This window comes from Cloeon dipterum, chromosome 4, assembly GCF_949628265.1.
Source record: "Cloeon dipterum chromosome 4, ieCloDipt1.1, whole genome shotgun sequence".
In the NCBI taxonomy this organism is placed as follows: Eukaryota; Metazoa; Arthropoda; class Insecta; order Ephemeroptera; family Baetidae; genus Cloeon; species Cloeon dipterum.
The window spans coordinates 4,496,351-4,520,017 of NC_088789.1; the positions used below are offsets into that span (position 1 = coordinate 4,496,351).

The 23,667-nt window shown below is 39.9% G+C and overlaps 2 protein-coding genes across 2 annotated transcripts in view; one reads left to right on the plus strand and one right to left on the minus strand.

Annotated features, from left to right (window-relative positions):
* Nucleotides 1–1,653: 1,653 nt before the first annotated feature.
* Nucleotides 1,654–23,667, minus strand: part of LOC135944146 (chondroadherin) — a 34,944-nt gene continuing 12,930 nt past the window's right edge. Inside the window, exons 2-5 of the mRNA XM_065490925.1 lie at nucleotides 7,664–7,767; nucleotides 3,682–4,120; nucleotides 2,879–3,015; nucleotides 1,654–2,416 (exon numbers count right to left, since the gene is read on the minus strand). Of these exons, the coding sequence (XP_065346997.1) occupies nucleotides 1,928–2,416; nucleotides 2,879–3,015; nucleotides 3,682–4,120; nucleotides 7,664–7,753 (1,155 nt within the window). The 5' untranslated portion in view covers nucleotides 7,754–7,767 and the 3' untranslated portion in view covers nucleotides 1,654–1,927. The remainder of the gene's footprint in view (nucleotides 2,417–2,878; nucleotides 3,016–3,681; nucleotides 4,121–7,663; nucleotides 7,768–23,667) is intronic.
* Nucleotides 11,194–13,010, plus strand: LOC135942893 (mediator of RNA polymerase II transcription subunit 25-like). Its single transcript, XM_065489232.1, has 4 exons — nucleotides 11,194–11,585; nucleotides 11,641–11,806; nucleotides 11,985–12,440; nucleotides 12,752–13,010. The coding sequence occupies exons 1-4, from the start codon at nucleotides 11,230–11,232 to the stop codon at nucleotides 12,869–12,871; spliced, it is 1,098 nt and encodes a 365-aa protein (XP_065345304.1). The 5' UTR covers nucleotides 11,194–11,229; the 3' UTR covers nucleotides 12,872–13,010.

Genomic DNA, 23,667 nt, shown 5'->3' on the forward strand with positions numbered 1-23,667 from the left:
GAAAATTTCATTTGTTAAAAAATGGAGCTAAAAAATTTCTGCCAAAAAGGGACCAACAAAAATCAGCTTCGCTCTGGTATATTTTTAAAATAAAAAAAATCATTATATACCCTGGGGAGACCAAGATGAAAATTTGCTTAGCCATGAAAAAGGTTTCAAAATACTCCTAAACATGAATACAATTCGAACTTTAGTAAACATTAAACAAAATCCTCACAAAACTTGTAGTCAGCATTTTTTTTCTCTAAATCTCTCCTTCCACCTTCAATTTTGGCTTTCAGGCGAATGAGAATTTTACTGCCTCAGTCTACAAATGCAACAAATTGACACGACCAGAAAAGAAGATTCAGCAACCGCTGGCAGTGAATTGGAGGCGAAATAAAAAGCAGCCGACTCTGGCGAGCCAGCTCTGACAAATACAAATTGCGCTCGGGCACATCTGACGCGGTGTTTGTTTGGAGTCAATAACGACGTCGGCGCTCCCTTGAGTATTCAAAATCCACTTGATCCGTGCAACTGGAGTATAACTGCTGCAGTTAGGTCGGTCGGCAGTGCTGTGCTGTGCTGTGCTGGCAGGGGCGGCTTCGGATCAAGTCGTAAAAGAGAGGTCTCGTCCACTGACCGCCAGCCCAAGTGTTGATTGCTGCGGCACGTTCGCACCTTGGCTAGATCAATCTCCCGCCGCATCTGCTGCCCCCAGCCCCGACCGACCGACCCACCGACCGACCACCTTCGGCCCAAAGTGGCCGACGATTGACTCAGCGAGCTGCGTAGCTCTAAGTGAATTAACAAGCAATTGGACCAATTTGCGGTCCGTTTCACTCCAGCTGGATTAGGGGATGGACCGCAATATTTGCCACGGCCCAATTCATAAGCTCTTCACTAGACCTAATGGGATTTCGCCGCACACGCATTGGCGTCTTCTTCTTCTTCTACAGCGGCCATGCACTCCAATCACCAGGAACATAATTATGTTAGCAATCGGCGTTTTGCAAATAATAAACTCGTTGAGTTTTTATGCTGTTGTCTGTCGTAATGTGAACCAGTTTACCGATCAAAATGTTTACCTTTGAAAAGTTTTCATTTAAAAATTTATATTGTAACTCAGGCTTTGGTTGCATGTGGGGAAATTAGGTTATAAAATCATTTTAATACGAAAAATCGGTTCATGGGCCAATTTTGAACTGTACGGAGGAAAAATACGAGTTTTTAAACTAAAACTAAAAAAAATTGTAAGCTTACATTACATTCTTAAGTTATTTTTCATGATGACTATATTACTCGGTTTTTGTTGCAATTTTCTTTCTTACATTTTAAAGTTTAAATAACCATAATGCTAAATTACTTTAATACATTTCTTGTCTATTTTGTTCTTGAACTAATTTTCCTGTTAGTCAGCTAATTAAAATTTAATAAATTCGTATTTTCTGTCTTCTCACAAAATCTCAGCATGTTTGAATGAAAACTGGCTTTAAAATAATCCGATTTCAAAACCATTCTCGTGTTGAGGACTTAACTATTTATTTCATTCCTTCACAAATAACACATTTGAAATGGTGATTATGCCCCACGGAAAGTGCTCAAATTCTAAGGAGTTCATTGTCAGAGAAGTAAGGAAGGCAGGAGGAATAAAATCCATAGCAGTATTGAACATGTAATTGCATCAATGCTTGTTTATATTTATTGGCATCAACGGTTTGTTTTTCATGGTAATATTCGTAATTTATCATATACACAACAACACCGACTTTTCTGGCAGCACACACACTTAAGTATTAAATAACCTGCATCGTAGTATGTATATATGTATGTATAGTGTTACACAGAGCTACGCGCGTGTATAAATCAGCTCTAAACACCGCAGCAGTGCATAATCTTTATTACGCAGCCCCAGCAATTCGCGAACCATGTAGTATAGAAGTATGGCCTAAAACATCAACAGGCGTATCACAAGTAGCAGAAACAGTTGTCCACATAGTCGTGTGGAGTTGGTTCCTCGGGAGCCGAGTGTGCCTTCCAGGGTGTCCCTGGTCATCTCGTTCGAGCAGCGGCCGATCGTGTCCAGGTCGAGCGACTCGATAGTGCGGCCGTTGACCTCGAGCGGCGAAATGCAGAAGTTCCTCCGCTTGAAGTCGGACGTGTTGGCCAGCGAGCTGGCCAGCAGCGTGTGCAGGTGGCAGTCGCACGGGAAGTGATTGTTGATGACGCTCAGGTGCTCCACGCCGTCGATCACCAGGCCCGTCAGGGTCGGCGTCTCCAGCAGGTGGTTGCCGTGGAAGCGCAGCGTGCGCACCTTGCTCGCAGGTTTAATCACCAGGCCCCGGATCGCGTCGATTTTGTTGTTGATGATGTTCAGGTTGGTCACCAGCGACAGCCCGTCGAACGCCCCTTCCTTGATCACGCCAAGGTCGGACTCCTGCAAACAGAACCAACAGGAAAGACGGTTTAGAATAACTAATGGGTTTGTACAGAGTTCTTCAGTCAGGTAAGGGCTTTAAAAGATGTTGAAGAACACTGAAATTTTCAAAATTGGATCCAGAAAATGGCCAACTACATCGCGAACAAATAATATGGGCGCACGGGCCTCTTTGGAGGAGGTGCTGTCCAGAAAAGGACCAAAATTGTTGTGGAAGCTTTTAGTCATTTACCTTGTCATTTTTAGAGACCTAAATATTTCCTTCAAATACAAATATAAATAGTGGTTTTTATAAGCCCAAGTCTGGATTTGTCCACAAATTTTTAAATCTCTTCAAACTAAGACAGTTTGCTGGGATGCTGCCATTTCTTAATTGATTGGTTGATTTTTAAAATCTAATAAACCGGCCGAATCTGTTTTCAATTTTTTTTTTTAAATCTGCTGAAGGTCTACTCTTCTTACCTGTATTGTGAGGACGTGGACCCTGATCAAGTTCCGAAAGGTGTGACTCTGCATGGCTTGCAGGTCCATGAAGGCCATCTTTAAGAGGCCCACGGTGTCCAGCCCGTTGAATGCATCGGGTTCTATCACTTTCACACCTTCAAACAGAATTCATTCAAACTGTCAGTCACGAAGGTTGTAAACGATTTGTTTAATATTCGGTAGTCACAAAAAAACCTTTATTGAAATATTGATTAAATAAACTGTTAAAAAATTAGAATAAAAAATATTAGGTTGCAATAAACACGTCAATTAAATTATGTTCAATAATTTCAAAAATTTTATTGCAAAATTTATCTCGATTTTATAGACACAAAAACAACTCTCAATCACAACTATGCTGATATATTTGCATTTTTGTGGCTGGATATTGCAATGTATGGGGCAAAACCTGCAGAACCAACCACAAGAATGTTAATTTTGAAACTAAATCATTGCACTTTATTTTCAGATTTTATTCAGCATTCATGTAGATATTAACAGCAGAAAAATCTAAATTTACTGTGTCACACATTTGGCGTTTTCATTATTGCATTAAAGGTAGTGTCGATATCTTCTTTATATTAAAGAAAAATTCATTTGCTTGAGCACGTGAAAATTTGTTGTTGCTAAAATATGGCTTCCATTTCCCTACTCGTGTACATTAAAGGATGAAAACAAATTATTTTTGTTAAAAGGAAATAATTCGATTAAATAATATGGCTTGACTCCTCTCTGGCTTTAGGAAAATTGCACTTCCTAATTTCAGGTTGGAAAACACTCACCCGACGGAAGTATGATGTGCTCGACGTGGGTGAGACCGGAGAAAGCCGAGGCTTCGACCCTTTTGAGCGGGTTATTGTTGAGGAGCAGCAGGCGGACGTTGGACGTGCCTGCGAACGCGTATCCCTCGACCTTCTCAATCTGGTTGTGGCCGAGGAAGATGTGCGACACGTTCTGCAGGCCGGCAAACGCGAACTGCGCGACCAACCTGAGCGGCGTGTGCTGGATGGAGATCTCCTTGAGGCGCGGCAGGCCACGGAATGCGAACGGTTTTATGACGGAAATGTTGTTGCCGTCCAGGTGCAGCCTCGTCAGTCCCTTGAGGCCGTTGAACGCGTCCGTCCTGATCACGGGAAAGTTGTTCTTGGTCAGCGACAGGTGCTGCACGGTCGTGGGAAGGTCCTTCGGTATTTCAGTCAGACCCCCAGTGTTGCAGAGGATCTGCAATCAATGTTGAGCAAGGAAATTAGCTGTCTTTTCATTTTTAACTTGGATGCAGCTGCAGTTATCTTAAAATAGATCAAAGATAAATAGCGCCTATGTCACTGCGAATCCCTTATTGTACAAATACAGGATTTCATTCGAAATTGCTGAACGCTCTTAGCGTAAGAATATTTTTCATTGAACACGCTATGTTTTTGGGTAACAAAAGAAGAGCCCAAACACATAATCCTCGACCATCTGTATTTCATTTCGTAAGGATGCTTTAAGTGCTCATGTAAATTGTGGTGAAACTATTGCTCACTGACATACCCTTCGGCCATGTTTTCCTTCGGGCGGAGCACCAGCTTGTCTCTATATACCTGTGGACAAAATATCCCTCGGATCACGTGAGAGTTGTTTTGCCACACGTTACAACGGGCAAGTGTGGGAGACGTCCGCAGACATAACATCACGAGTTAGGCAGAGTGAGTGGTGAGACAAGTTTTCACTGAGCTTAATTTCAATTTTTTTCTTGTCAAGTAATTAATTCCGAACAAAAGTCCAATTCAATTTGCTTACTCCGTTCCTATTTATATTTTAATTAATTCAACAGCGTTCGAAAAAGAGTCAATGATTTTGAGGGAAACATTTCATTTTAATTACACACAATATGATTTATGCTGTATCATTTAAGTTCTTGTTTACAATATAATTTAGATTGTTAAATATACAAATTAGCCTCTATCATTGCTTTGCCCTAGTAATTAAAGAAACTACGCGATCTTAAGCCGCTCGTCTCAAATATATATTTTATCTCAATTTAATTTCATTTTCTAAATTAATAAATTAAATATTAATAATATTTAAATTCATTTTAAGTTCTGAGAATAATTCTTTTAACGTAAGTTTCAAATCTTCCATTTCCAACTTTGGGAACTAATTAAAGTTGGTGGTGTCAGAAATAATACTGGAAGGGCACGGCTTCACCGGGAGGGTGACTACTGGGAAGTTCTGTCCTGCGGCCCGAATTAATGTCTGGGTACGCGAAGGTTGCAACGTAATTCTAGATAAAAGGCAAATTTTTGAATAATTAATCAGCTAGATTACTCCTGACTAAGTTGCAATTCACATCACTAACTTTTTTTAGCAATCTTTTTGCGTTCTGATTTTTTTTTATAATTATGAAAAGAAACGGTTTAGAAGTAAATCAACAAAAATATTTTATCTGCATGAAAAAGAAAATCTGTTGCATTCATAGTTCATAAAGGGCTGGGAATTCAAGACGTTTCTTCCGGTGAAAATGATGGTTGTCGGAGATAAATTTTATCAGAATTATTTACTTGTAAATGAACTCACATTATGAGGGGTTGCAATTTTGTTTAACGATTTTTGTTTTAAAATATTGCTTCAAGGTCAAATTTAGATGAATATTATCATCGAAAACCACTTGCAGAAAACTAGGAGCATCTAAAGCAGGTTAAAATCAACGTCAAATATTTGTTGTACTGAAAAATGCCGAAGCAAAAGCGTAATAAAGATGTTATAACTTCAAGGAAAATTTCCGATATTTCAATTTAACATGAACATAATAAATGTTTGTTTCTTGGTAAAAAGGCGGAGAAAAAACCAGACTTACTTTTCACATTTTATTAATTTCATCAAAGAAGATTTGTTACCACTTGTACTGAGTAGAAAACTTGTCATTAAATGCATCAATGCGTGCTTGAAAAAAAACTCTACTCATTTTTACTTGCAGTTTTTAAGGTTTGACGAGCGCTGTAAGCGAACGCTTGATATAAATCGTGCCGCCGTGCATGCACTGTTTATTTTACCCGATGTTTATAGAAACGTCGACACCACGCTATATAAATGTTACGGCTACTAAAAAGGGCTCCAGGAAAGTTTGACTGGGAGAAGTTTGCAGAGGCAGATTGACACCCGTGGGCATTTGAGCCTGTATAGCAATTCGCTCGCTGGTCACATCCGAACGACACAATTCAGTCTTTCACGCCGCTGGGGCCAAATCGGAAATATTTAGTTAAAGCTGGTCATAGGTTACGAATACAAATTATATGCCCAGGTCCAGGTGTTCCTACTCTTGTTTGCAAGGAAGCCAAGGGAAAAAATTCACAATTGAATTCCAAGTATAATTAAAAGCACCCTTTTTATGGCGCTGCCAGTAAAATCTCGATATCATCGAACCACCATCCTCGCCGGCCAAATGAATATTTTAACAAACATCACTCGGGCTGAGTGGAAATTCAACAGGAGCGGGACGTGTAATCTCCTGCCGGCAGATTGATTTTGGGGGCACGGCCGACTAGCTGGAGCAGCCTTTTTTGCGCAAAGAGGGAAGCGGACGGCGGGAAGCTTATAGCACCAGGGAAATGACTGCTGCGAGGATTGTTAAGTGGGCATGCAAACAAGCGAATATGTACACGCGCCGCGCGATGATGAAATATTCAGCCATCTTTTGATTGCGGTGGCCGCTTTGCTCCTTTGTGAAGCGCACGCGGTATTACTTCATGCATATATGTCCGCTGCTTGCTTTCCAATGCGTGAGCGTGGCATTGTGCGCTGAAAAGTAAACGCCCTGGCATTTTCGAGGCGGAAAGCTAATTTCATCAACTATTTATCACAAAACATCAAGCTCGCGGACAGGAGATTAAGAAAATTGGAGGAGCAAGCAACTTTTGAGACAGGGAGTTTCCTCTTGTTACGCCAACTTTTTAAGAAAGTTGAAAATTATGAGTAAAATAGACCATTAAAAATCGTACAACAAGATCTATGTACTTTTTTACGCTTAAATTAGGAAGCAGTAGAAATGGATCCCTTTGGTATGGTAATTAAAGACGGATTCAGTCAGATTTTCAACAAACTAGGACATTTTAGCACTTTTCGAATGAGAGGAATCAAGGTCACATATTCGTGATTTTTTGGAATTGATTTATTTTCATTCCCAGGTTAAGCCTTGTCGGTCCATGCCCTTTTGCAGTTCAGAAGTCACTGCCCTAAAAATATATATGGTAAAAGAGATTGATGGAAGTAGAAGCAGACAAAAGTTAGTTGATCATTTAATTTCACAGCATCATATTTTGAAATTTTTTTATAAAACGACAATATCGGCTGGATTTCCGACTTTTATAAAATTCATATTCAGTCGTGGTCGTCGGAAGTGCCTAGCGAATTAAAATTAGAAAAAAAAAGCGGCTCAAAACTGACGGTCTGCCCGTTGGCAATTAAATAAATTACGCGCGCAGCAGACGCACGCACGAGGGCGCGGATGAAAGAAGAGCTGCAAATGAGGTTAGCGCAGGATCCGCTCGCTTTTATTTTTCCTCTCTCTCATCCTGGCTTACGCACGCTGGGCCGGGTCACACATGCATTAAACATTGCAGCGTGCAAGTGCCGGCAGCCAGATTATCGCCGGCGTTCGCTGCGAACAAACTGATTTTTAAACACCTTGCCGGTAGCAGTAGCAGCAGCAACGAACGTGTTTCGCAAAGAGCAAGCCGTAAGCCGATCTTCGATTTTTGACTAGCAAAGTGTGTGATTCCGTACCTGCGACTGCGACAAGCAGAGGCACTCCTCAGGGCAGTTGGGCACCAGGCCTTGCACCTCCACCAGAAGCAACACCAACAGTGCCCACATTGTTTTCAGTCAACCTGCGAGCAGAAAACAAGAACGGTCGGCTTTTAGAAAGCAATGAAATTCATGACTTGTTGTGGAAGTAGATGGAATATTTCAACCCTCGATCGAGTTCAAACGGTCAAGCGATCGAACCAGCACCGAAATTTTTTTCTTTGAATGTTGATAAAATAGAAACTGTCCAAACAGCAATTAAATCGCACATAAAATAAATTGGCAATGAGGAAAGTTTTTCTTAAAATAAATATTAATACACTTCTTCCGTTATTTAATCCCTTCGAATTTTTCCTCGTGACGCGCATAACAACCAACAAAATACACCACAAAAATCTGTTTAAAATGGGTATTTCCTTATGCTAAAAACGGATGGGGAAATGAGGAGAAACTCATGCACACGCTTACAAACTGATTGTGAGTAGAAAGCTTTATTCGAATTTCCCTCTTACCACTTTATCATTTTTTTAAATTACAGGAGAAGTCATTTTAAAACCAACTAGCTTGCAGTATAAATTCGCCCTCTATAAGACTATCGTTAAAATATCTTGGAATTCCAGAACACTTTTGTTGGCAAAAATGAATTTATTAACAGATGATTTTTTCACGGGTGGGCAGAATTTTTCATTTTCATGGAGTTTTTAAGAGTGGTGAGTTAAACCTCATTGGTTGGGTCGAAATTAGCTTGAGCTATCAACTTTTTAATTACAAAATTATTGAAAATCGAATTGATTTCGTCTCTAATTAAATATGGTGAATATTTGCGCAATATATTATTAATGTGACGTTTTCCTAGACAAAAAATATAGGCCAATAAGTTGCAACAAACGTGCATTCGAGTTGGGGTTCTTCTGTCGTACGTTATGAACATTCAGACCACTTTTTGGCTGACAAAATCGCAGCGCCCCTCAATTTTTCCGAAAAATATACACATTTTGAGAGTTGGCTACGAGTGCACTACAAATTGTGAATCTTTCCATTGAGTATGTTAATGCAACCCATTCAAACGCGCGTTTATTTTTAACTTAATAACACATTTTTTCGTTTAGAAACATTCTCATTGATAATATATTCCGGAAATATTCACCATTTTGAATGCCAAACGAGTGCAATGCGATTTTAACAAATTTTTTAAATAAAATTTGAAGGGTCAGTTGAAGGGTTGAGCTAATTTTTGGGCGCCCCACTGACTCGGATGATGGGCACCACGCCACAAAAGCAAATATTTAGTTTCGTAAAAGCCAGGAAACAAACATATTTCCGCTGAATTCGCGGCACCGAGCGAGCATGAAATCGAATCAGAGTGCAATGCGAGTTTCACAACAAGAGCAATCGTCAAACTCGCAAATCGGCAGGCGCGGAACATTGATTTTTGCTCTTAAAAATTAATAAGGGAGCCGCGTTGCGCTTGTATAATTTGTGGGCGTTATTTGATTAACAAAACGCGCCCCCCGGCGTCGGCACTTAATTTCGCCCCTCGCGCCGAGGTGTCATCATCATCATTTTATTATTGCCAGCACGCGGCGTCATTCGCCGGCGGGAGGCCATTCAACAGCAAGCGCGCCCTGAATAAATAAATAATCCGGCTGGCGGTTCTGATTTTATTGCAACGTTCGATTGTATTGCCGCTCGTTGATCACCCACGGATTGCCAAAAATGTTTGCACGCCGAATGGCTCACGGGGGATGAGTGGACATCACGCCGCTCAACCTCTGGTCCAGCCTGCAGGCAGGACGTGTGTATCGCTGTTTTATTCTGATCTGTGCTCGGCTCAAATTTTAGGCTTTAATTGTTCAGAAAAACTCTTGTAGCAGTAATTTTTGGCTTCACAGTATTGGTTTTAAAATTTAAGTGTGTTGCTCATTTTTATTTTTATCTCACTTCATTTTTACAAGATAAAGGGAGCGGGTTTTGAATGATACAAAAATATCCTTTTTGCAGGGGTTGAACGGATTTATTTACAATACAGCAATGTTGCATTTATTCAGCGGAAACGGGGTGAGTGCTGACGCATTTGAGTGGATATTATGAGCACTCAGGTCACAAAGGAACGCAGCCCACGCAGGATGAGTTGCCCTGGCATATGAGATACATATTATGTATTTGTCCCGGGATGCCTGAACTCAAATTATGGGAAAGGCTCAAACTGGCAAGTTAACGCGTCGGGTTTGCTTTCAAATATTTCCCGATATCCGAGATGGACTATTTGACGCTGTGCGCCGAGTTGAATTTATTAATTAACTTGCGAGCAGGTTTCCCACAAGTTACTCAAATATCCAATATCTCACGTTATTGTTGTTGTGCGGCATTATTTGCTCATTCCGATTTTGCTATGACTGGTTTAATTCTCGTCAAAGGGAAAATCTGGTATTCAATAATATTAAACATTTGGATTGTATCTATTCTGGTTGTTGTTGAAATCTGATCAGTTGTTTTCCGTGTAGTATTCTCTAATTCTCTGATATTTGTTACAAAATTCCGACTGTTAATTTTTCGTAAAACAAATTAAACACGAATTCATGGGAGAAATAAGGGCCAAACTGGTAAACGAGTTTATTAAAGCCTTTTGTCCGCAGAAGCGAGCCTAAAGTAATGTGTGTTAATTACCAAAGTAGCTTTTAATATTTAAAAAGCATGACCCGCTCTAGAGTTGTAACTTTTTAAAGCTATCCCGAATCAACTTCACTAATTTATTTTTTCCGGACAGAAAAGTAGGATTTGAACAAATGATTTACTTTGAACTTGACAGCGTACAACAAAGAGGAAAAACATATTTCAAATCATCACTGATATTTACATTTTTGAGTTGCGGAGTGTCAAATAAATCAAGAGGGAGGTGTTTAATCACAAATCAATATAGAGTAAAAATTGTGTTTTTTTTTCTCTCTCATGGTCGTTCGATATACCACAAAAACCTAAGTTTTCACAAGCTGTACATGCGTGAATTGAGATAAACTGACAAAAGGGAATACATAAATTAGTACTATTATTTGGGACTTAATGGGCTTGAACTACATTCTTCTCCAAATTTTAAGCAACCTATTTGTTTTAATTCTTTAATCTTGATTCTCGATAGATGCTAACAAAGGCAAAATTACGCGAGGCTGTCATTGTAAAAAAATGTGTAAAAAATTGTAAAAAGAAAAATAATTAAAAATAATAAATGTAGTTCCTTCGGTGTGTAGCAAGCTCTGACCGTTTTGTTATATTTAAATACGAAAAGTCTGAAGCTATTTTATTACAATTTTCAAAAACGTGTCCCAGGTGGCAACATAATAAAATGAACCCCATGCAGCAGCAAATAATGGCGCAGAATAAGGACGGTATAACTAGGACTATGGCGGACACCGCCATTTTTACAGACGGAATATTTCCCCTCTCTCGGCTATATGGCGCTTGCACTCTGCGGTAAGGAGAGTAACCTTTACTTTCCTTACGCCAGTCCTGGTTATCCGGCGATTGCAGCGCAACAAACGCCCGCACAAATGTCGCAGCCACAAGCTATAGCCAAAACCAGCCAACGCCGCAAATTAATGTCTGGCATGCAAAACCAACCACTGGACCAGCCGCAAACCATGAACCCTCAAATGGCCCAGCAGCAGCAGCAACAACAACAACAACTACAGCAATTGGGCGGAGTGCAGGCCCAAATTCAAGACCAGCAGGCGCCGGGCCAGCTGCTGGCTGGAATGCAACAGCCTGCCTGTGGCAGGGAGAGACAGACCATCTGGTCTGGCTTGTTGGAATGGATGGAGAAAAAAAGGAATTCTGACGGGCAAAGGACGTCCAGAAGCATTCCCTGCCAGGTCTCAGCGTTTACTACAGATGACGAGCCTGAGTTGTGAGTTTTTACAAAATAATTTGGATGTATGTATATTTTATTCTTCATTGTTCAGGCGAGCGGATGATTGGCCGTCCGAGCTTTGGATGCAGCTGATGCCTAAACATGTGATTGGAAGTATCGACGAAGAATATTTTTTGAAGAATTCTAAATCAGTTTTATTAAACCCGCAACCCTGTGAGGCTCTGGACGCTTTAACTAGAGTCATGAGTTCTGGTTTTGTAAGTTTATGACTGATTAATTTTTTCACTCAGTCATGTTATGATGACGCTGAACGGATATTTGAAGTGGGTTTGAGGTCCCATTCTCATTACACAACCTGAATTGAGCCATCAACCGCTTTTATCACTTCTCTAATATTCAGTGTTTTAAAAATTCAACTATAATTCATAATTCCAGGATGGATGTGTCCACTTCACAAGCCAACCAACAAATGCATGCGAACTCAAAGTTCTCATTCTGCTATACTCTGCAGAAGAACGCGCTTATTTGGGCATCATACCGAATGACCAGACAGCCTTTGTGGAGCACCTTCGCAAAGTAATTCTGCACCAAAGGTCCACCCAAGGCATCCAGCGGGGGCAGACTGGCGGCCCAGGAATGGCTCCTGTGGGGCCATCGCCTGGACTTGGCCCCGCCATGAGCCAAATGCAGGCGCCCATGCAACAGCAGCAGCAAGCACAGCAACAACAGCAGCAACAACAACAGCAGGGCATGATGACGACTTCGCAGACCAATCCAATGGTCACGGGAGGCGTCCAGCTGACTCAAAATAATGTTCCCGGGCAGATTCAGCCGCAGATGACAAATATTGGACAGCAGAGGCCGCAGATGAACGTTCAACCTGGATTGGAGGTTAATATAAGCATCATCTTTTAGGAACTAACGTGAAAATTGTAAAACTTCTAGTTTAAGGTTGGCCTGAAAAATCAAACAGTTTTGTATGCGTTACATATTATGCACAATGTTTTAAGGCAAAATATGACAGCTTTCATAGTTTGAATAGTCAGGTCAGGGGGAAATAGGAAATATTATATTTTATCGTAACCTTAAATCTTGGTGTGGTCACAGAAGGTGGTACAGAAATAGTACAATTGATTGTGCATGTTGTGTCATTGTACAAAATAGAGTAGCTAAATAAATGCAACAAATCTTATCAATTTCAGGCTGGCGTAATGTCTACAGGACAGCAGCCTGGCGTGATAAGGACTCAGGGTATGATGCCCACGCAGCAAGCCGGCCTGGTTATCGCAGAAGCTATGCAACAGCAGCAGCAGGAGCCATAGGTGTTGAAATTTGGAAATTTAAGTATTTTTGTTCCTTGTAATTTTCTCTAACTCTCTGATATGAGTTACAAAATTTCGATTTCTGTATAATAAAATTTCAAAAGTTATCATAATACAAATAAAAATCGAACGTATGGGACCTAGAGTAAACGAGTTTATTAAAGCCTTCTCCGCAGAAGTCTTGCAGAGTAATGTGTGTTGATTGCCAAAGTAGCTTTTTATAATTAACAAGCATGACCCGCTCTAGAGGTGTAACTTTTTAAAGCTATCCCGAATCCACTTCACTAATCTATTTTTTCTAGGCAGAAAAGTAGGATTTGAACAAATGATTTGTTTTGAACTTGACAGCATATAACAGAGGAAAAACATTTCAAATCATCACTGATATTTAAATTTTTGAGCTGCGGAGTGTCAAATAAATCAAGAGGGGGGTGTTAAATCACAAATCAATATAGAGTAAAAATTGTGCTCTTTTTCTCTCATGGTCTTTCGATACACTTAAAAAATTTAAGTTTTCACAAACTAACATGCGTTTCTTATACATATTTTTAAAAAGAGCGCTTATGTTGGGGTATAAAAATCTGGATCCATCATGGATTTATTCAAAGAAGGGCAACTTCTCCATGGCTCTAATTGTCAGTTCATAGACGAGAAAACTTAAGTTAGATTATCTGCCAAGAAGATGAAGTTGCATAATTTGTTTTGCAGACTTGATTTCATGAATGTGCTTAACGAGAGTGCCTCTATTGTGAATTTCTTATACCACTGATTCCATTATATTTTCAATATCTCATGATCTTTAGTAAAACAAAACTGGTTTATGACCGTTTGCTAAAATTCAATTCAGTTTGAAAAAAAAGATAACTTACAAATAAATAATACTGCACCGTCAATGTGGGCAAAGACCGTCTTGTGTTGACTTCTGACCTAAAAAAACTGGGGATGATTTAGCTCTATTCGTTTAAATAAAAAAAAAACAGAAACTATCCGACAGAGCTGTTTTAAATAATTAAATGAAAGGAAGCAAAACCAGTGTCTTATCTTCCATTGTCTTCTCAGGCAGGACGGCAGAAGGTCGCCTTAAAATATGGTTGTGCGCGACCGGCACGTCACTACCGATCAACCGGTTGCATATGCCGTCCTCGCGGGTGTTGCTGCAGATATAAACACGGGGAGGGCGGGGGAGGGGGGACGTCTCACTTACTAATCTGCATGTGGCCAGCGGTCTCGCATTCTAATTACGATGGCAATTAGTTTCGCGCTGCGCAACGATAGTTAATTTCGCATTACTCACACTCCGACACTAATTTTAATCACAAGCCGAGATCACAGCGCGCCGCGCCCAAGCCCCGCGGGGCGGGGGTGGTCCACGCGGAGAGAGAGAGCGAGCGAGCGAGAGAGTCTCTGGCCGGGGCCTCTTCGATTTGCATACGCCGAATTTGCATAAATTAAAAAATCTCATCAGCAGGTCCTTTGTGGCGGTGGTAATGCGTATGTCGCTGCATGCCTGCAGGCCGCAAAATAACCAGCTTCCTGCCTTTGTGCACGCGCGCTCTTACACTGTGTGCTAATCCAATTCCACCTGCAGCCGCGCGCTTCCCTGCCTGCCCGCAAAATATTTTGCTACACCGCACAGCCCGCTTTTTGCTCTCCGCGCGCGCACACCTTTATTTTCGTTCCTACCGTGCAACTTTAGATTACAACTTGGTCTTGTTAGACTTTCAAATCCGGCCGCCACTCACTCAAACACACACGCTGGCCAAAAATTGGTCGACCACTTTTCAGTTTTCTGCTGCTGTACGCGTTTAGCTAAGCCGCCACTCGTGCACTTTCGGCTTCAAGCGGCTCTCGTGAGCTTCATCACTTCCGGCACTGCTTTTCGGCTAATCCTTTTTGCGTGCATGCTGCTCGAGATAATTCTCTGCGACTCTAACGAATCCTAATTATTTTAAGTGAAAACGTTTCCCTAAACAAATGACATTATTTGCAGGTAAGATTTTTTAGAAATTTAATATACTTTTCTTGTTTATTTAGTTTAGAGAAATAGCTTTGATGAAAAAACTGAATTTGGGGGATAAGCAATAATATTTTCATTTTATGCCTGAAAAAATAAATTATTCGCGAGACGGAATAAGCTACTGAAAAGATGTTTGCCTTTTTTTTGAAAACTGTAGGAATTTTCGAATTAAAAATAAATATAGACCACCAAATGGACTCCATCAATTAAGTACTTTTTTATCCTCTTTTGTTGTCTCCGTTCTTGTCATTTTTCAAATTAATTAATTAATTTCCCATAGCTAAAATTGCTTTAACATTTTCGTTTTCGTTGTTTATGCAAAAAAACCGCAGTAAAAATATGTTGGGAAAAAACATGCACGAACATTGACAATAAGTGACAGACAGGAACTGCATAAATGCGAGAAACGAAAATTGAATTGACGGTAGCATGTGCAAGTAATCAAATTAATCATATTCCAAAACACATTAAAAATAGCACCACAAGAGCAGCTTGCACTTGAACAAAAACTTGGACGCGTGTCACAGTTCTTTAAACTTTGTTATAGATCATTCCAAGGACTTTTGAGACGACTCAAAAGTGACAAATAAATCTATTTAACTTTTAGTGTAGACTGTAGACTCAAACTTAAATTCCAGAAAGCATTTCCTAGATATTTCTCTTGGGTTTTTTACCCTTCAATTCAATATGTTTAGTGAGAAATATTCAATTAATAAAAGATCATTTAATTCCCTTCCTGCCCTCCAAATCAAAGTTAGTTATTTTTTAACCTTCAGTCTAGCACTAAAATGATGCATATCCTTAAGTATTACTATTTCCTTTTTTTCAATTGTGGCTGCGTAAACCTGTTTTGCAGGGGCCACGGTTGAATGTTTAATTCAGCCAAACAAAGCATCATCATTCTTTTCAATATTTATTCCAATCCGCAAGAATGGCTACATGCGCGTGTACACACGCTTAAAATTTCACCGCCCGCTGAATAAAAAAGTTTATATGCACGCGGTTGTGTAGAGAGCAAAGTTAGTTTTTGGCTCTGCGCCACGCATTTCCTTGCTCGGCGTTCGCCGGTGAGAGTGAATGTGTATGCCAGCGCTTATTAAATATTAAAAGGATGCTAATAGCGCGGCGAACAATAAAAAATTTCGCGGAAAGCGCAACCATCTTCCCATTATCGTGCGGGCATAAATCTTAACACGGGAGCTGTAAAAAACGACTATTTTTCTCCGTGAGAGATTCACTATTCAATTGGTTTCCCCATCATCCTTAATTTTTTTATTCAATTGAAGACAATTGTTTTCTTAATAGCACAGATTTAGTGCTAGTCGTTTTTGATAAAAAAAATCACATTTACTCCACTCAAAGTAATTTGGAAATCCTAATTTCCACTATAGAAATTTTAACATCTTTTTGTTAATATTTACATAACCTATTTTACAAATTCCTCCGTTATTCGTCAAGAAGAAAAGCAACCGTTTTTCGTATAATGAACTGCTTCGCTCGGGTGAATTAATCCTTAAATGCACATTCCACATTTCTGGGAAAAAGGCAAATGTGTTCCGCGCGAGGGGAAATAATGCCGGCCTCTTTTATTGGCATTCAAATTCGGTCCGTTGGGAAGTCGCAGTGGCGGCACAAGCGTAATAGCGATAATTACATTTCCATACTATGCGCGCGCGTGTGTGTGTGGTGGTGGCTTTCTGAAGGGCTCTTTTTGACTTTAAAATTAGCGTGGCACACGGTAGTGAAACGGTATTGCCAAAGAGAGAGAGAGAGAGAAAGCATCTGCGCCAGAATTATCTGCATTTTGCTGCTCTGAAGGAGAACGTGAAGCAGAGCTTTTAATATTTTCATTTCTACCACCGAAAAGTGTTGCTGCCAGAAATGGTCGGATTAAAATTTTAAAGAACACGTGCTAACTGATTTAACTTATTAACACTTAAAAAGACACGTAGCTTCAAATTAAATTTTCACTTCATTTTTGAAGTGTTAAATCCCCTTCAGTCATAATATTAAATAATGGGATTTTTAAAAGTTAAATTTGTAGGCTATGAAAAAATTTATGGGTTCATCTGTTTATTTTACAATTATTACTATATCAAAACTTCCCAAATATGTATATAGGCAGGAGTTTAGAATTATCAAAATATACTCTGATGAATATTTAAAGCTTTGAAAGTGTTAGTTTGGTGATGATGAGGATCAAAGTTTTTGAATGAGCAAGAAACAGGATTCCACTTCTTCATTAATATTGAAGTCTTATTATTCCCATTTATTGAGGTTGTTTGTTTTTGCTTGATTTAATTAAAGGACTCGATCCGGTTGAAGACACGAATGCATTGCGATTGTTAAAATATGCAGACGTGTCTAATGAATGAGCGGCGGTCGTAATTATCATTAAATTTCGACGTGTCAGTCTGTTTGTGTTTGCTTTCTCTCTCCGATTTCAATCACAATACAAATACCCACACACATACTCGGCGCGCACCACGGCAGAGGAGGCTTTAGGCTTTTGTCTGCTCCGACAATTAATTATTCGGCAAGAATATGCAAATGATGCCAATATAAAGGCGGGCGGCGTTGTTTGATTTGTTCTTGATACCTCATGAATAACTCATCTTATTGGCTTTGATGTGGCGCGCATTCGTTTATAAAAGTAGTGAGCCTGTTTGTGCCGATTTGCATAGAGCGTCAACAGTTTCACCTGCCATCAACAGCCAACCGAGCTTCACCAGCAAATTTTCACCTGACGCTTCAGATCTCAACTGATTTGCATGCAGTGTTTATTCAAGGAGGAACCGAATAAAATCGATTCAGCAGCCGTAAATTACAATAATTGTGAAAATTTAATTTTCAACTAAAGCTAAAATATTACTCAATGGTTTAATTAGAAATGAAAGGGGAGCAAAGGTGAAAATTGGATAACAAAATTTTTATCACACGCAATGGGCCTTAAAAAAAATTAACTCTCTATCCAAAATAAACTAACTATCCCTTGCTTTTAAAAATTGATAAAACAAAAATAATTGAGAACAATACGTAAAATAATCCTAAATTTGTATTTCCTAATGATTATTAGATTAAGACAGCATATAAGTGCCGACAAACTCGACGAATGAGAATTTATTCGCTGGCCAAGCTCAATTTGAAAGCACAATTACACAAATCCCCAGGCGGATACTCAGCAAATCGTGAAATTAATCCATCACGCAAGTCCCGAAGTGCAAATAGCCTGCTGGCTTTCGTAATGTCGGGTGATGCGTATTCCGCTTCACTGCTAGTTTGTTTGCTATCAATTGAGCTGCTCAGGCTCGTGCAAATTTGATAAATTATGACGGACGCTTGAACAATCTGCGCAGCATTATCGGCGATTGCAGGATCAAGAGCGTTGGTAAATGTACGATAGAAAGCGTTTCCTGCAAATTTAATGCTGGATATCGTGCTCAAACCCAAATTTCCGTCAGCATAAATTCAAATTAAAAGAAGAATAAACAATTTGGATTTATTTGTTCGCATCCAGGTTTCACTGTTGCATGGAAATCAACAGAGCGCAGCCACGGGTCTTAAAGGTCCGCACGCATGTTCTTTCGGAATATAAAAATAATCGTTAGGCAACTCCATGATCGCACTCGTGTTGCCTGCTGCAACCTGGATATGGGCGCCCATGTTGCTGCTCCCCTTTTTATGAGTGTCCATCGTAAACTTTTAAAAAGCAGCGAGCAGCGAGTGCGTTCAAGAGAGAGAAAGAGAGAGAGAGAAGCAGGGGCAGAATGGGTTTCTTCGGCGTGTGCGGCGGCCGAGGAAGACCATAATATGTAAGGCGGGCGGTTAATTGAATTTAGTCTGCATGCTACTTAAGGGAGGCAGATGATGCTGTGACGAGGGGAGTGGGACTCGCCTTAAAGGGTGTTTACGCCCGGAAAACCCACCTTGAAAATCCTCTGCTCTGCAACCATTCCTTAACTCAGTAAACTAAATATATGAGAACCCCTTCTTAATCCCTGAAATTATCATTTTAAATTTTTCCAATCAGGACTTGAAATAATTTCTAGTTGCGAAAATTTGATTTTTCTTCTCTGAAAGCGGAACTTTTTCTTGAGGGAAAATTAACAAAAGTTTTCAATTGATAATCTCCTTGATGGCGTCGTAGAAAGAGACGATTCCAGGTGAGGCCTGATACATTTTCCATGAAATTCGATTTTCACTGCGCTCCCTTCTCCAATTTGGAGATTGTCTCGTGCGCGCTTTTATCCGATGTCTCTGCTAGCTGCGTGGCAACTTCATTTATACACGCACCGGATATCACCTTAACTTTTATCTTTGCGACAAAAGGACTCGGCAGCGTGCGCGCCAAACAACTTCACACTGTGTGTGTGTGTGTGTGAGAGAGAGAGAGAGAGAGAGAGTCCAAGTTTGCCAAGCCGCTGTTTATGTGCGTAGAAGAAGGCGGAGGACGAGCTGCGCGCGGCTGCGAAATAAAGAAACAAGTGTTAAAGATTTAAGACAATCAGAAGAGGCTTTTAATTTCCGCTCGCCCTGTCAGCAAATGTGTGTAGCGCCGCGCCGAGGAAAAAAGTTAGTTTGCCCAGAGATGCTGTTTGATAGCGGCGGAGAGTTGAGAGCTGTGGTCGCACGTGACCCACACAAGAATTGAACCAAGCTTCTTTTCACTCCCACATCACCACTCGAATTCGGCGCAGCATTTATCATGCAATTAAATTATCTGCCCCCCGGAACAGACAAAGAAACCTTTTCTGTCGCCGCGCTTCTGGCCCGGAGATAAAGAACCCTAAAAGCTGGGGTCAGCACAGTTTCTGGATCCAATAACGTTGGACCGCAGAAATTCGTATTTTATCAACGGCTCAATTATTTAAATTAAGATCTTTAACAGATCATCAAGCTATATAACAAATTTTTGTGTTTTCAAATAATGTGGTCAATTTGGTGGATTAAATGTTGTTGCTACTCATTTCAACCGCCAAAACCCATCTCGTCCAGATGTAATTCATTTGGTTAAATAAACAAGAGTCAAGCATTAAAATATAATATTTTCAACAGTGAGATAATGAAGTATCATCGAAATCGCCAATATTGACAGTGATTTTGTGTTTTTTTTACTACTTTTTGGTTTTTGCTTGGAGTGTCAATGCATAATTTTTTTTAGATGATGTTGAAAAATGTAAATTGATTCTTCCCTCCTAATTTATTTAATAATTATTTATCAGCGGACGAGCTGTTTTTTCATGTCCAGGATCTGCTGAATTAAAACTAATTTGCCTACGTTGATTGTAATGCCCAAAAATATTAAACTAAAGATTTTAAATAATTAAAATTATTTGTCCCCCCCCCCTGAAAAAATAAAAAAATAGGGTCAAGTTTTAAAGAATGTGTCGTGCAGCTAACTTTGTAAGAAGCTAGACTATATAGTCTCTTACCTATTACATACAAATTGGACACAGTTTATTAATTAATGTTATAGTGGCTACTCCCATAGGTTGGTTGGTTGAATTTTTATAAAAACAAAATAATATTACACGTTCTAGTACCGTACATCGGCTGTTACTGCCCCGCAGGCCCCCTCAGCAGTACTTTAACTCCAAAAGAAAATTCATGGCAACGCAGTATTAGCTGCATTCTTATTGCCTAGGAGAAACCATTGTAAATTAAATTAATAATTAATTTGACTGGCCCTGTTCTCTCTGCACTTCTTTGGAAATAGGTTGATATTATACGTCAACCATTTACAAATTTTCAGCAACAAAAATTCAAAGTTCTTTCTAAAAATTAAATGGTGTCGTTGGTCTCAGAAATTTCCATTTTATTTAGCAACATCACCTATAGGCCAAAATAAGGCATATATAGTGAGAGTCAAAATCTTTGCACGTAACCCAAAGGAAAGAGCAGGTTTTTTTGCTTCAAGAGCGTGAAAGTCCCGTGACGCCCATTAATTTAGCGGTGGTATCATATAAAACGGGCTGCAAAGTGCCTTCGGCAAAACAAAAAGCTGTTGAACATCGCAGCTGCAGGCGGCAATTGTGTGTTGGCACTGACAAAAGGCGACGCAGCGGTAGAGTTATTTTCAATTGCTTCTCCTCAAAAAGATATAATTTCGATAGAGATGAGGCGAGAAACACGGCCGGGAATGGATTGTGGAGCGTGAGAGGAATCGCGATGGGCTGCGCCTCTCTTTTTCTGATTTGCAGCAGCAGCAGCTCCTCCATCCACCCTGCCGTTACAAAAGAGGAAAGAAAGGTGCGGGGTGGCGGTGGGGCTTTTGCTTAAAATCGGCTGCTTGCTGCTTTTCTCTCGGCGCGTCGACCATCATCTGCCACACCAGCAGCACATAATGCAGCAGAAAGCCAGAATAGACCTCAAAAATACCATAGTAAAATCGTTTTTGAAACTGTAGCAAGTTTATTAATCGTGTGAATTGATTTGCTAATGGAAACTAAATAGGACGATAAATATTTGTATTTTATTCATTGCACGTAAAATTGATTGTATTCTTTATTAGTTATTAGGATTTAAAGCATCTTCCCTCTTCAAGTTCATTTTATTAAAGAAAAAAATCCATACCGGATTTTCTTATAAAAAGGTAAATTTATTTAAAAATACACGGGCTTCAATTTCCATGGGAAAGATTTTGACAATTACAAAATGATGCTGCTTTCAGCAACATAAATGAAAGATTTTCCACCTTTCAATGATGCTCGATTGGGCCTTATTCTTTTCGGACCGATTGAGGACCTCCAACCAAACCGCCCTTTTCTCTTTCTCTGCCAGCTATATGCTGCTACTTTATTCTCTTCACCTATAGCGGCAGCAACCCTGCTCCCGCCTGTATATCAATCTCGTGGAATTGGAGTCAAATGGAGCAAAAGAGAGTGTGAAATATAGCTGAGCAGAGAAATATTGTCCAGTCCCTCGCCTCATAAATATAAAGCGATCGTTATTCATGCGAGCAGCGCCGAGTTGATGGCTCACTTAAAACAAATAGAATAACCGACACTCGTCTTGTCGAAAGAACACAGCAGCTCGCTAAAACGATTCGATATTTCAAAATCCACTGTTATATTTCACTTACCGTGGACACAATACTCGGGTAAATTCATTTCTAGCTTAAGATTTACACTTGAGAAGTTTTGATGAGTCGATCAATCTATTTTACTGAATATAAATTTTAATTGATTGTATATAGATTGAACAAAAATGCATCAACCAATATTACGCTTTCTGCACAACATTAACTTTCGAATTTTTGAAAGATCGTGTCTGTGAGGAAATTGTATACATTATTTGTTTTAAATGCCCGCTGGATATGGAAATGAGGAAAATGTTTCGAATTTTAAAGGAACAGCGAATTCCATTAGCATCAAACACGAGACTTGCTGCTTTGCTGCTTGTTCGCCATTTCTGTTGTTTCTTTGGAGGAACAGCCCCAAGGGCTGAAAGATGTCAAAAGGGCGAACGAATTAATTTCACCCGAGCTCTTCAACCATTTGGCAACTCGGATAAGCTAATTAGCACTCCATCCGACACACTTTTCCAATAAATTGAATTTCTGTTCCTGCTCTTGCTCGCTGGCTGCAATTGAATCATAAAGCTCTTCAAAGACTTTTCACACCACGACCTCTTGCTTGAGAACTCTAGCATAAAGTAAAAAGGAGTAATTATACTTGTAGTTCTTTTGCGATGGGTCACGTTCAATATATAAAGCTTATCGGTTATCCTAGTTTGTTGATGGAAGAGAAGAATTGTAAATCTATTTTGACCCAAAAAAAATGGGATGGTTTTCAATTTAAATTCAAAAAATTTGAATTTAATGAGCAAATTTTCAAATGCTTTTCATCTGTCATGAATTGCATTTCAGGCTTGCAATTTTTGCAGCCAGTCTAGAACGAGTAGCCGCAGAAGAAAAGTCCAGGGGCTATTAGTGCAAATCGCAGTTTAAAGGCGAGTTGGAGCAAATGAAGCGGTCGGCGGCGCAAGCATGTTGGCCTTAAAACTTTGCACGTTATTTCGAACGAAGATGATGAAGAAGACGGAGGAGAAGAAAAACAAAAGGGGGCAAAAATTTGTGCATCGCTAAGCTCCTTTGAGAGGCTGAGTAAATAATTTGCGCAGAGAGTATAACTCCCTGCGTGCTACTCTCCCCATGCATTCAGCCGGTGAAATTGAGTTCCTTCCCCTGCGCTCCATGTACTCGCTCCTTGCGCAGGGAAAAAGTAATAATTCAACCCGCTACTCCCCCTAATGCACACACATAGAGACTTAAAATGAGGCTTTTTATGAAGGTGGGAATTTATTAAACTGAATAATGAGTGTATTAGCGAGAACAGGACAGCACCAATATATTTCACCCGCTGTTAATTACAGAACGTTATTGGCTATGTTAACAAAGTAATAAAGATACAGATATCTGCTTGCATAAAAATAATTTTTGATTTGAAAATTCGTTTCTCAACGTGGCTGGGATGTTTTTTCATAATATAAATTCTAATTTCTCTTTAAGCTTTTCAATTTATTCCAAGCATCAATATCAAATTCAAAAAGTCAGTTGGGTGCAAATTCTGCTCCTTCTGCCTCGCTCCCTTTTGCAGCGAAAAATAATGCGCCTCTGTTGCGTAGCTGTTGTTATTTTTTGCGTCGGTTAGAGAAAATTATTTTTGTATTATTGCCCGAGATTAAAACGGCACGGCAGCGCTGTCACGAGCACGGGATCGGCTAATAATTTTCACCGCCGCACGGTGCAAAACAAAAACCTCTCGAGCAGAACGCCTCC